The 11,202-nt window shown below is 39.6% G+C and overlaps 1 protein-coding gene across 1 annotated transcript; it reads left to right on the top strand.

Moving 5' to 3' along the window:
* The first annotated feature begins 1,015 nt into the window (after nt 1-1,015).
* G6PC1 (glucose-6-phosphatase catalytic subunit 1) lies at nt 1,016-10,470 on the top strand. Its single transcript, XM_072646585.1, has 5 exons — nt 1,016-1,449; nt 2,876-2,985; nt 4,309-4,414; nt 6,002-6,117; nt 8,349-10,470. Exons 1-5 carry the CDS (start codon nt 1,220-1,222, stop codon nt 8,858-8,860), a joined length of 1,074 nt encoding a protein of 357 aa, XP_072502686.1. The 5' UTR covers nt 1,016-1,219; the 3' UTR covers nt 8,861-10,470.
* Nucleotides 10,471-11,202: the final 732 nt, after the last annotated feature.

Raw genomic sequence — 11,202 nt, forward strand, 5'->3', positions numbered from 1 at the left:
CATCTCATTGATTCCTGTAATTATTTCTAGCATTGACTATCTTTAACCTTTGCGCCAAACCCTTTCATTCTGATCCTCTTCCCCAACCTTCCATCAGCTCACCTATCCCTCTCTGCTCCAGATATATTAGACCATCCTCCTTGGCATTATTGAAGAGGACGTTGTATTGGTTGGAAGGAAAGAAAATATTGGTTGTTTTAAAACTTTATTTCCTTTCCACACTCTCATGACAAACGCCTTTTGTCAAGACAGCCTTAGTTCCTCTTTTTCATGTATGTCCTACCTGTATCCAGGGTCCTTCCAAATTTCCAAATCCAAATTTCAAGACAATTGGTGTAAGGTTTTTGGTTCCTTTCAATGTCATGGGCCATCCCTGAATTGAGGACTACAAGACAGTTGGCATTTTACTTCTATGAGCATTTATTTTTGCATAAATAGATATTCATTCAGGTAAATTGCAAGGGATGATTTTAAAAGTCTTCTTAAAGGCTGCCAGATTAAATCATTAGCCCATCTTATGATAATCTCATATCTCACCAACACTGAGAAAGGGGATGTTGAACCACAAGCATTTCTGAAGACTTGATGCAGCTGAGGACATAGGTATCAAATAACAACTCTTCTCAGAACATAGAACCGCCTTGTTACTTTTTAATTAATAACTAGAAATGTGAATCGCTGGAGGACGCAAAGAGATGACTCAAAAGGATTTAAACTGAGGCATGTTAACTTCATTATGTCCACCAAACAAGCTGGCAAGTATACAACAGAGGGTACAAACTCCATATACAAATCAGGGAAGCTTCCAAATGAAGCAAGGAGTAGTAGACGGTTTAAACTTGATCCCATGTCTTTGGCCTAGTTTAAGGGGACAGGAGGGCAGTTGTCTGGGATGTCAAACAGCATGCCAAAGGTTAATAATTGCCCCTGCTGAGTATTTGGCAGATCAGGTTGTTTTTGTGTGCCTGTTTTCCTATTTTACGTAAATGACCCCACATGTGTTTGCATCAACCTTCTGGTAATGCACCTTTGATCAATAGATTTTAGACAAAAGTGGTTTTTGGGTCCAAAGATCAGGGTTGAAATGACCTATGTCTGGAAGCAAGGGAGTATAAAACAGAGGCAAGGATCGATCTAAGAGCACAACAATTCCAGCAGAGCCTGAAATAACTTCACTTGCTTTGCTGAGGACCTACAGAAGAGCCAAGGGCGAGTGAGGATGGAGGCAGGGATGAACATCCTCCATGACTTTGGGATCCAATCAACCCGCTACCTCCAAGTAAATTATAAGGACTCTAAGGACTGGTTCATCTTGGTCTCAATGCTTGCAGATCTCAGGAATGCCTTCTATGTCCTCTTTCCCATTTGGTTTCATATTCAAGAGACTGTAGGCATCAAACTCCTCTGGGTGGCTGTGATTGGAGACTGGCTTAATTTGGTTTTTAAGTGGTAAGTAAGAATCTGGGCAAGGAAGAAGAATAACAGGGGGATCAGGAAGGGGAAGAGGTCTGTCTTCCACTGACTCTTCAAAGGGAACCTGTTTTCTAATCCCTATCCATAGTCTTTGGGAGGACGTCAGCTACTCTCTCTTTGCTTTTAATATCCTACACAAGTATTGGAGGCAGAACCTTGTCATTGAGTTAGAAAGAGTAAAATCTAATGAGTATGGAATTGAGAAAGAATAATATAAGTCTGAATAATGATAATTTTGAAAAGGAAATGAAATTTAAAAAAAATTTTGAAATATAGTACAAAATATAAAGATTGTTAGAAAGAGATAGAAACAAATAAAATGAGCTAAGTCAATAAAAATAGAATTAGTAACACAAATCTTTAATGTAAAAGAATTAATTATTAGGTACAGAAATTGAAAGCATATTGAAGAAATGTCTGAATTCTTTATTATAAAATTACTAATTATAAATGGTTATTTTCTCTACTCACCTGTAAGACCCCAGAAATTCATAGGTAAAATTATTTCAAACTTTGTACTTAGTAAGAGTTATATAATAGATTGTGTCTGACTGAGCCCTAGATTAGTGGAGTCTGAATTAATGATATTTTATTTTATTCAAGACCTGGATCTTTGTCTATCAACAGGGGAGAAAATGATTATCCTTAAATCCAAAAGGAATCTATCATCTCATAACTTTAGAGTGACAGTAGACTCTTGACTTCAATTTGACATCTCTTTTACTAAAATGAAAAATTTCTTTCTAGCCCATTTTTCAATGAAAGGAAAAAGACATTTGTTCAGTGGTTTTTATTCCAAAGCAGAAAGGATAAAGATATAGATGCAGGGGACGCACTTTCCAGATAGGAAATTCTCTTCAGTTCTTGGAAGATAGAGATTGTGGTGGGAACAGAAGGGGCAGATGACCCTGATAATCTTGTCACTGTGGAAACTCAGGGTTCTCTTTAAATGAACAGAAGAGTGAGGAAGATGGAGATGCAGTGGCTGAGCACACACAGGTCTAAGTTTTAAACTGCGGTTTCTCAATTTTAAACTTTCCTTTTGGGATAGTTCAGTATGGATTGTAAAGAGCAGTAAAGAGCCCTGAGCTGGAAGTCGAGAGACCTAGGTCTGAGAGCATCTTGCTCCATTAACTCTGCAAGTTACTTTTTTCCCTGGACCCAAGTTTCTTCATCTGTAAAATGTCAAGACTGGCTAGATTGATGTTCAAAGTCTCTTCCAGCACTGACACTCTGTGGTTCTAGAATCAGAGCTAAACAAAGTTGCCATCTGTGGGCATTTAGGGATAGGAAAGTAAGTGAAGACAGGAAAGTAAGTGCGTGACGCTTCTCAGTATACTCTCTCACTCTTTAGTAAAGCAGACCCTCTAATTCTTTTTACAACTTTCTTGCTGTCTGACAGGATTCTTTTTGGACAGCGTCCATACTGGTGGGTATTCGACACTGACTACTACATAAACACATCTGTGCCTGTGATAAAGCAGTTCCCCATCACCTGTGAGACTGGACCAGGTGAGATTTCATTTAACATATCTCATTGCTAACTTTCTATGGAAGTGACCATGATAAAGACTTTGCATAAAATAGAAACTGGGCAGTTTTGTAACCATGTAGATGAGCTATTTTGTGGTTGATAACATTGCTATATTATGTGGCAGCGAGGTGGCACAATAGATAAAGCCTGGAATCAGGAAGGACATAAGTTCAAATCCAGCCTCAGACACTTAGTAGCTGTATGACCCTGGGCAAGTCACTTAGCCCTGTTTGTTTCCATTTCTTCATCTATAAAATGATCTGGAGAAGGAAATGGCAAACTACTCCAGTATCTTGGTCAAGAAAATTCCAAATGGGGTCACAAAGAGTTGGACACAGCTGAAATTACTGAGTGACAAATGAGGGAAAGGGAAGATTCATTCTGGCTTGTAGCATAAAGCAATGAATGGAAGTGGGAGGAAGGTAGATTCAGGTTTTATGTAAGGAGAAACTGTCCAGAAGTGGAATGGACTTTCTTGGAGATAGTGGGTTTTTCCTTATTGAAAGTCTTCGGATAGAGACTAGAGGGGCACTTGAGGACATTAAGAATTGACACAGATTATACAGGTGGCTTCTGATTCTGTGATTTTTCATTAGCTTCCATTTAATTCAACTAAATTCAGTTCAAAGACTATTTGCAAGTTAACGTACTTGCCCATGTCATTTTAGAAATTCGTTCTTAACCTTTTCTGTGTGTCACAGACCTTTCTGGTAGTCTGGTGAAGCTTAGAGACCCTTTCTCAGAATAATATTTTGAAATAATTGAAGACAACCTAATGATGGAGCGACTTGTACATTGACTGGGTAGGGAGCTATCGTGTAGAGAAGTTTAACACAGAAGTACTGTCACCTGGGTGCAGGAGGTTGAAGTGTTTTGGTGTCTTGCACTTAAGCCAGGATTTCCTCATTGAGGAAAGGGGCAGAAGCCCTGGATCTGTAAAGGGTATCCTGAACTCATTTTCTCCACGGAAGAGGAAATAGCAATGGCCAGGGACCACAGATACGCTTCTCTACCCAGCAGCTGGGCTTTGTGGGTGGAGCCACCTGAATCAGTGGTACATCAGCTACACCTTGCTTGAAGCTTATTCATTAAAAACATTTTGATATTTTCCAAACAATAGGACATTCCCAGAGTGAGCCCTGGTGAGGGGTGATAGTAGGTGAAGAGGTACATAGAATTTTTCCAAAGCCAGGGAAAGATAGAAGTACCTTTTCTTCTTTCTTTCTTTTTCTTCCTTCCTTTCTTCTTTTTTTTTTTTTTTGCCAGTATCTAAGACACTGTGCTTCCTTCTCATCCTCCAGGTAGTCCTTCAGGCCATGCCATGGGTGCAGCAGGTGTATACTATGTAATTGTTACATCCATTCTCTCCCTTACTCGTGGAAAGAAGAAGCCGACTCTTGGGTTCCGGTAAGGAAGGTTTCAGTGATAGTTGAGAGACTAAGGGAAGGAGAAAGGGATCAATCAGCTTTCTAACTGATAAATCACTTTCTTTGCTTCTCATTTTCCCCAGTATATTCTCATACTTTAGAATGGGAATGATAAATTTGAGGAACTCCTATTAAACAGGAGTCTTGTTCTGTTCATTATTGTGAGGCAGCCAGGTAGCCACACATTAGATAGAGCACTGGACCCAGAGTTAAGGAGACCTAAGTTCAAATCTGGCCTCAGACATTTCCTAGCTTTGTGACTCTGGGAAAGTCACTTGACCTGTGCTTGCCTCAGTTTTCTAAGTGTAAAATAGGGATAATAATAGTGTCTATTTCACAGGGTTGTTGTGAGGATCAAATGAGATAATATTTGTAAAGTGTTTAAGCACAATAACTGGCACATAGTAGGCACCTTATTCCCTTCCTTCAATATTTCTATCAATGACCTATATGGAAACATAGGTGGAATTTATATCAAATTTACAAGTGACAAAAAGCTGAAATAGAGGGCTAATTCACTGGATGATATAATCTAATAAGATAAATGTTTATTGGTTTAATTTTTTTATCTGACCTGTGATTTCTAGGATTGTGAAACTCCCAGTGAGGGACTTCCTATACTCATAAGTCATCACTGTCTTTGCAACATATAGTCTTAGAAAATTGTCTGGGGACACAAGTTAAGCGACTTGCTCAGAGTCACATAGGAAAGTATGTGTCCCAGGAAGGACCAGCCCCAAGGACAGCTTTCCATTCATCTACCACTCTGCCTCTCAGGATAAAATTTAACACAGAAAAATGTAAAATCTTTAACTTAAGTTCAAAAAATTAGTCACCCAAGTACAGAATGTGGGAGATGTAGCTACACAATGACCTTGGAGTTTTAGCAGACTATAAGCACAATACTCTGCAAGAGTGATGTGGTCGTTGAAAAAGCTAATGTTCTTTTAAATCACATTAATCCAGAATGAAAGAAACGGTAGCCCTATAGAACTAGGCCCTGGTCAGACTCCATCTCTGGAGTATTGTGTCTGGTTCTGTACACCACATTGTCAGTGGGTCCTTGACAAATCAGAGTACATCCAGAAGGCAACCAGGATAGTGAGGGAACTAGGATCACTTCATGTGATGCTTACTTACGGTGATGACGATCGCTGGAAGGAACTAGATATATTTGGCCTAGAAAAAGAAGACAATGGGAATATGATCACTGCCTTCAACTATATGCGAGATTTTAAATAGAAACTCTGCTCAGAACGCAGAGGGCAAGAACCCAGACCAGTAGGTGGTAGTTACAAGAGTCTTAAAATGTCAGTGAACTCTGTTCCTGGAAGTGTTTATATAGAGAGTGGATGACCATCTGTTGGGAATGTTAGAGAGAGTTGATACTTTAGCTAGATTTTGGACTAGAGGTCACTTCCAGGTCTAAGGTTCCATGATTATTATAATTAAATAGAATTTTGGACTAGAAGAAATTAAGGTATTCCAATGTTACTGCAGAGGCTGTTTTATTGAATAGCATTTCTACTCTGTTTCAATTCTGCTGTGTTTGGGTTTCCTTTCGCAGGTGCCTGCATGTGCTTCTGTGGCTGGGGTTCTGGGTTGTGCAGCTCAATGTCTGTCTGTCTCGAATCTACCTGGCTGCCCATTTCCCTCATCAGGTTGTCGCTGGAGTCTTCTCAGGTCAGTAGTACTTGCAGCGACTTCTTTCTGGCTCCTCCTTAACTATAGCTATGCAGCATTCCATCCTTATTGTGTTCCTCTCCCCTCCCTTCCCTTCCTCTCTCCTCCCCTCCCCTCCGTTTCCCTCCCCTCTCCTCTCCTCCCCTCTCCTCCCCTCTCCTCTCCTCTCCTCTCCTGTAACTGTTGCTGCTTTCTTGACCTCATTAAAGGGGCCATGCCTTGGTTATTTCTTAAACAGACTATTCAATGAATGGGCATTGCCTCACCCTAAGTGAGTACCTTCAAAGACCTTGGCCTAAAGGGTCCAAGGTCTCCCAGTGCATCCTAGGTCATCTCCAGTCATCCTGATGAATATCAGGTCACTGGATTCAGATGGCTCTGGAGGAGAAGTGAGGCTGCTGACCTGCATAGCCCTCCCTCACTCAAAACAAAGTCAAGTACAAGTCATGTCATCATTTCTCTGATGGCATGGTCTTCTTTGGCAACGAAGTATGAACACAATGGGAATGTAATTTATGCTGTTGAATTTCAATGGATTGCAAATCAAAAATAGAAAGTTTAGAGAGTTGCTATTTTGATAGCAAGGTATGTTTTGCTTTACACAATATGTATGTTCCTGAAAACTGGTAAGGAAACTATAATTTTGTAAATGAAGTCATATTTTCTATTATACTCTAAGGATTTTCCTAGGGCTTAGCTGCAGCTTAGTTTGACAAATTGTAACAATAACAACAACAAAAAAAAACTCTAGGGAAGTTCCAAATATAAAGGAATCCTTTTCTAACACAAATAACCCTTGTTAATTTTTGCTATTTCAGATTTTCCTGCATTCTGATCTTCTTAAAGTGGAGTAGACTTGTAGCTTACAAATTGAGCCAAGAATGCAGCAGGAGGCACTTAGAGCAGCATAAGAAAGGACTTTGATTTTGAGAGAGTAGTTGGAGTAAGAGACCTTGGAATTTGTGACAAACCGAAAGATTGTGGAATCTCCATTCATTATGCCATTCATTCCACAAATATTTATTAAACTATTACTTACTGCACTGTCCTCAGTACTAGGGCAGAGGCAAAGTGTAACTAAGCCACAATCTTTGTTCTCATGACACTTGTGGATCTTCCCTTTCTTAGAGATCTTTAAAAACGGAATATAGTGCAAGGGCAGGCTCATTTTTTTTTTCCTGTTGCCAAAACTCATCTTACTTTTATTTGAAAAATTATTTTGGTTTTAAAAATATTTTGTGGGTAGCCTTTCTTTTTTTCCATTACTTTCATTTCCAAATATATTTGTTTCCCTTCCTTTACCCAGTATGTTATCCCTTGTACAACAAATTTTTTTAAAGATAAGGAAAAACAGTTTACCAGCCTAGTCCATATTCCATATCCTTAAGTCCCCCACATATTCAGAGGAGAGATTTAATTTACTAAGGGGAGGAGGAAGGGGAAGAAATAGTAATTGTAAAAATTCTAATAATGTAAACAACAAGATGTATCCAAAAAAAACCTTTTACTCATCTATTTTTTGGCCATGATCTATGATTTTGAGTAAAAATATTTAAAATAAATTGAAAGATGTTAAAAGGAGAGAGAGAACATAAAATTAAGAAAAAGGAACAAAGCAAGCTAGATAAGAGTTTCTTCAACCTAAATTATTCTTTTGTGATTGTTCAGTTGTGTCCAACTCTTTGTGGGCCCACTTAGGGTTTGTTTGTTTTTGGCAGGGATACTGGCTTGCTATTTCCTTATTCAGCCCATTTTACAGATGAGGAAACTGAGGCAAACCAGGGGATGTGACCTGCCCAGGGTCATACAGCTAGGAAGTGTCTGAGGCTAGATTTGATCTCAAATCTTCCTGACTCCAGACCCAATACTCTATCCACTGTGCTGCCTAGCTGCCCAAAATTATATTTTAGTAAAATATCTAAGTAACCTCCATGGCAGCAGTGATTCTAGGTGGTTCAAGGGGCCAAGACCGGGTACTAGGGATAAGGCAGCCCAGCACAGAAAGAGCAGGATGGAGGAAACAGAAAAGGAGGAGTATCAGTTTGGAGATTTTTTTCTTCGCTTTCTATGTTTGAAGGAGCAACACTGTAGTAGATAGCTATTCAGATCAAACTGATGTCTCTTATGTTACCCTCTAAATCTGGCAGGGTTGGTAGCGCATCACCCTCTAATGCTACATCTGAAGATTTCCCCTCAGTTCTTACTGTCATTTTTGTCTGGCCATTCTTCAGGTATTGCTGTCGCTGAAACTTTTGGACACATCCAGAGCATCTACAATGCCAGTCTCAAGAAATATATTGTGATCACCTTTTTCCTATTTAGCTTTGCTATTGGATTTTACCTGATGCTGAAGGCAATGGGGATTGACCTCCTATGGACCCTAGAGAAAGCCAAGAGGTGGTGTGAGCAGCCAGAATGGGTCCATATTGACACCACCCCCTTTGCCAGTCTGCTCAAGAACCTTGGGACCCTCTTTGGCCTGGGTCTGGCCCTCAACTCCAATATGTATAAGCAAAGTTGCAAAGGTAAACAGAAAAAGCAGCTTCCCTTCCGCCTGTGTTGTATTGTGGCCTCACTGGTCATCTTGCATCTTTTTGATGCTTTCAAACCCCCATCCCAGGTGGAGATGCTTTTCTATGCACTGTCTTTTTGCAAGAGTGCGGCAGTGCCTCTGACATCCGTCAGCCTCATCCCTTACTGCTTCTCCCAGATTCTGGGCCAGTCCCAGAAGAAATTTTTATAGTGGACCTGGAGACTTGAATATCCAGTATAAATGAATTGTGCTACCTGCAGTTAAGTGGTATTCTGACAGCCTATGGTGTGGCCAACAGGTTTAGGAGTCGGACCACCGACTCTTGTCTCATTAGAATCCTCAGTCCTTTTGTGTGGCGATTCTTTGAGAGCTAGCAAGGCTTCTGAGAGAACTGCAACATTCCAGAGAACTTCTCTGATTACAAAAAGACTGTTAGCCCTGGAGTCTCTCATAAAAGCATGTTATTTTTATTCTGTCCAATCCATAGTAGCAGACCTTCCAGATGAGACAAATCTCGCCAGTCTCTAGTAAGAAAATTCAGATTGGGAATCTCACTTGTGAATTTTTCCAGGCTGTGACTATGTGACTACTCATGCTGAGAAAAGGAGGAAAGAGCAGGATAGTGGGGAAAGAAGGAGAGATGGAGGAGAATGTCTGAGGATTCCACATATCATATACTAAAAAAAATCATATGATAAACATTACCTGAATGGCACCAATTACGTTGAATCATCTAAGTGAAGGCAATTTCCCTAATGGGGACCAGCCTGCAAAAATGATACATAGGCAACAAGATAAGTAATTCTTCTTATCTTTTTTTCCTGAATGGATATATGGTTGGTCAACATACTACTACCAGTGTTTTTAAATGGCTGAGATGAGCTGAATATGCTACCTGGGTCAGGATAGTCAGTCATATTTTGTTTGCCCTTGAATACACCTGTTAATATTGTTATTATTTTAAACAAATGTTCTATTGATACTCTTTTTTAAGAAATCTAGGTCACTTTCTAATGACTCCCTTCCTCCTCCAGTTCCACCTCCTTCCTCAACTCTTCCTTATAATAAAAAGTTTAGTTAAGGTTAGATTGACCACATCTGATAACATGTTATCATGATAACATCTGATAACAAAGGTCTCCTCACTCAACCCTTAGAGTCCATCGTAAGGAGGAGGAAAGGTATGTTCCACAATCAGTCCTCTGAAATAGGGACTGTTCCCTACATTGATCAGAATGCTGATATTTTTCAATATTACATTTTTTTTTACATTATAGGGGTCATCACATAAATTATTCTCTTATACCCATTCTTTCTCTACACCACAGCAGCTCACTTTCCTCCTGCTCTTTCCCACTGTTGGCCCCGCCTCCACTGCATTATCTTATTCCAAGCTCTCTGAAAAAGTAAATCTATTCCGGTGCTTCTGTATTTTTAGGTTAAGCTCTAGGATAGTAGGAAAAATGTCAAGAAGAGGGCAGCCTTTCTAGCTTCCCAGTAGGTCACTCCAATGTTACTTTTGATTCTTAGAGAGCAAATGTGACTCCTTCCTCTGGTCCAAGTGGGAAAGGAAAGAAGACGGGAGAAAAGACCAAACTCCTCTTTTCCTATTCTCCAAAAGGTTTCTCAGATGAATTTGCTTACAAAAGAGAGTTTCAAAACAAAAAAAAAACATCAAAACCTATTTATTTTTTCAGACCTTGTGTTTGCTATCAGTTACATATACAGTACTGTGATCCATACCAACAATCCTGGACATAATATCTGTATAAGAAAATATATATGTGTGTAATATTTTATTAAAACATTTTTAAGAAAAACAAGTTCATCTGATTATTATATTTCAGGTGTAACAAGACCCTGGGATTTTATTTATTTTTTGGGTGATTTGTTGACTCTTTCTTTCCTTCTTTGAACAAGTCATTCAGCTTCTGTACCTAATTTTTCCTCTAAGAAGATGGAAGTGCTGTGTTGTGAATAGGCAGCAAACCCTGGTAGGAATTCCATATGTTTGAAATAATGGCTGAGGTAGGGCTAGTTATTTCAATGTGAATCAGGAAAAAGGTGAAGAACTTAGTGGAACAGAGTCCATCAGGATAGTCACTGATTTAGGAGTGGTGGTGGCTGTATACATATAGGTAATTGGAGCAGTCACTCACTGTCAGTCACTCACACTGTCCCTCTCCTTTTTGTAGGCTGGGTTATTCCTCCCCTTGGGGTATGATTTTCTCGCTAGCCACTGCTAAATTCCTCTTCCACTGAAGGAGTTGTGTTCCTTTCAAACCAGATGGAGATAATGGCAGATGCCATTATCATGTCAACCCAGTTAATTGTCCAGTCGTAGTTACTAACTTGTCTGCTCAAAGAAACCCCACAGAATTTATTCTCTCTGACCTGGGAAGTTGTTTAAAACAACAAGAACTGTCTTTATCAACTCTGACCCTCCAACCAGAAATCTTATTCTGACAAAAAGCATCAGTTTTAAATCTGTCTTTCCCCCCCAGCTGTTTCCAACTACCTCACTGAATGCTACATTCAAGCAACAACAGGTA

Source organism: Notamacropus eugenii, chromosome 2 (genome assembly GCF_028372415.1).
Source record: "Notamacropus eugenii isolate mMacEug1 chromosome 2, mMacEug1.pri_v2, whole genome shotgun sequence".
Lineage (NCBI taxonomy): Eukaryota > Metazoa > Chordata > Mammalia > Diprotodontia > Macropodidae > Notamacropus > Notamacropus eugenii.